The sequence below is a fragment of the Gallinula chloropus genome (genome assembly GCF_964237585.1).
Source record: "Gallinula chloropus genome assembly, chromosome: 1".
Lineage (NCBI taxonomy): Eukaryota > Metazoa > Chordata > Aves > Gruiformes > Rallidae > Gallinula > Gallinula chloropus.
The window spans coordinates 101,044,162-101,046,569 of NC_140085.1; the positions used below are offsets into that span (position 1 = coordinate 101,044,162).

Below are 2,408 nucleotides of genomic sequence, written 5' to 3' on the forward strand. Positions count from 1 at the left end.
TCATGTGGGCGTGCAGTGGCAGAAGGCTCCCAACACTGGCTTGCTGTGAAACTGGTAGCCCATGAAAGCACCTTGCCTGCTGCTGGGGTGCTGCAAGGGTGTAACACAGGGAAGTCCTTTGTCTACAGGAGATGATGGGGCTGCAGCTGCACTCAGCTTATCAACACAGGGGATTGCTAGATACGTTTAAAGCTACTGCTCATCACTGAGACTGGCTTGGCTCTATCCTGCAGGCCTGTGCCAAACTAAGAAAATCCTGTCTTAATTCCAAGGTGTATTCTCTATCTTATTTGTGATCAGGGCTTGAAACTTGAAATCTCATTGATGACTGAGGGTTACTTTAAAAAAATAAATCTTTGTCTGCTTCAAGTATGTATTTCCTTAATTTGTAAAGTAATACTTCACGCTTCAAGCTAGGCAGCTGTGCAAATCCCAGGCAGCTCAGAGCCCCAGTGTGCTACCTCTTATTCCAGAGCAAGACTGATCCCAGATGATCCATCTCTTTAAAACTTGGGCAACTTATGCTCCCAGTACTACAGATACAAAAAAAAAAGTCATAATGTCTTGGTGCTTTTCCTCAAATACAACAAATGTCATTTCAGTTATAGAAATTTATACAGGCTAAAAACCAATGAGTATGTTCTCCTTATGTGAACAAAAGGTCTTAAAGATACTGCCTACACCGCACAAGCTTCTGGAAGGCTTTCTTGAAATCTTCATTAAAGATTGTGTAGATTAGAGGGTTAATAAGGGAATTTATATACCCCAGCCATGCTAGGAAGTTAGACATGTCTTCTGAGATGTGACATCTTTCACAGGTATTAACAACTACTTCCTTTACGAAAAAAGGGAGCCAGCAGATGACAAATGCTCCCAAGATCAGACCCAGAGTAGTTGCTGCCTTTCGCTCTCTTGTGCTAGAGATCCTCTGTTTTTTCCAGGACTTCTCATGCTTCGATTCAGACCTGGGGCTTCGTACGGTGATACTGCTTTTGTCACAGTCCACCAGAGGATCTGATGTCTTCTCCACTGTGCTGGGCATTGAAGCCGATTTGGTGCTTCTCTCACCTGCATCCAGAAGGACTTGTCCGTTTACCTCCTCCCTTACGATCCGGCTGACGCTTCTTCTGTGAAATGTCTTTGCTGCCTTGTATATCTTGTAATACAGGATCAGAATCAAGGCTAGCGGGATGTAGAAGGCGCCAAAGGTGGAGTAGATGGTGAAAACAATGTGGTCGTGTTTGATGATGCATTCATCATCCCTGCTGGTTGTCTGGTGCCGCCAAAACAAAGGCGGCATGGAGATAAAAATGGATATGACCCATACCACTGCAATCATGATGCCAGCATGCTTAGGGGTCCTTTTCCGGGCGTATTCCACGGCATCTGTGATTGCTCTGTACCGGTCCAAAGCAATGGCAGAGAGATGCAAGATGGAGCATGTGCAGCACGTAATGTCCACGCTGAGCCAAATGTCACACACCACTTGCCCCATGATCCAGGTCTCCTTTACAATGTAGACAATGCTGAAGGGCATCACTAGGACTGCCACAAGAAAATCAGTCACTGCAAGAGAGCAGATCAGATAGTTGGCCGGGTGGTGGAGCTTCCTCGTCACGATTATTGCAGTCATCACGAGCGAATTGATGGCTGTTGTCATTAGTGCAAGCACTGACAGGGTAATGGAAATGAGGATCTTGGATGTCACCCATTTGAATAGCTCTTCCGATGTACCATTTTGTTCAGTTGAGTTTATTAAATCCATGTTCCCCTTTAAAGGTGATCCTTACCAGTAGCGGTAACCTGTTGGGAAAGTAAAAACATTCAGAAAGTGTATCCTTAGTCTCCAGGAGGTCTTGGTCATTGTTTTCTATAAAGACTGTGGGCCCCAAACTTACCACCCCAAGACTTACCACTAGATTCTGTCTCTAGACAGATTTTCCTGGCTAGCACCCTGTGGGATGCTCTGCCTCCGGAGTAGGGGCCTCCTCTTTCACTTTGTCCGCGCTGTTGAGAACAGCACGTATGCGTGGCAGCGGAGAGGAGCGTGCTGTGGCACCCGAGGTGGCACTGCCCTGCGGGGCACTGCGCGCTGCTGCAGAGGGCAGCCAGCCTTGTTCCTTGAACAGGGCCGGGGCATCAGTGCAGCCCACGGGTGCACAGCCAGCTCTCCTGCTACATGCTTACTCCAAATGGGTTGTAGTGGAGTCCTGAAACTGGTAAAACCTGGACAATCTCACCCTAAAGCAAGTACTAGTACTGCTTTTAGGCTAGCACTGTCTACTCTGCTGCGCAATATAATGACTGTTGAAAACATTTGCAGTGTGCGGGCATAGTTCTTCTTTTCTCTATATCAACTCCTTTTTCCTCATCAGTATGTGAGTCCTTCCTTGTCTCTGGGTAGGCAT

At 46.8% G+C, this 2,408-nt stretch overlaps 1 protein-coding gene across 1 annotated transcript; it reads right to left on the minus strand.

Moving 5' to 3' along the window:
* Nucleotides 1-664: 664 nt before the first annotated feature.
* Nucleotides 665-1,765, minus strand: HTR1F (5-hydroxytryptamine receptor 1F; the record flags this gene model as incomplete). Its single annotated transcript, XM_084279150.1, has 1 exon — nt 665-1,765. The coding sequence occupies one exon, from the start codon at nt 1,763-1,765 to the stop codon at nt 665-667; it is 1,101 nt and encodes a 366-aa protein (XP_084135276.1).
* Nucleotides 1,766-2,408: the final 643 nt, after the last annotated feature.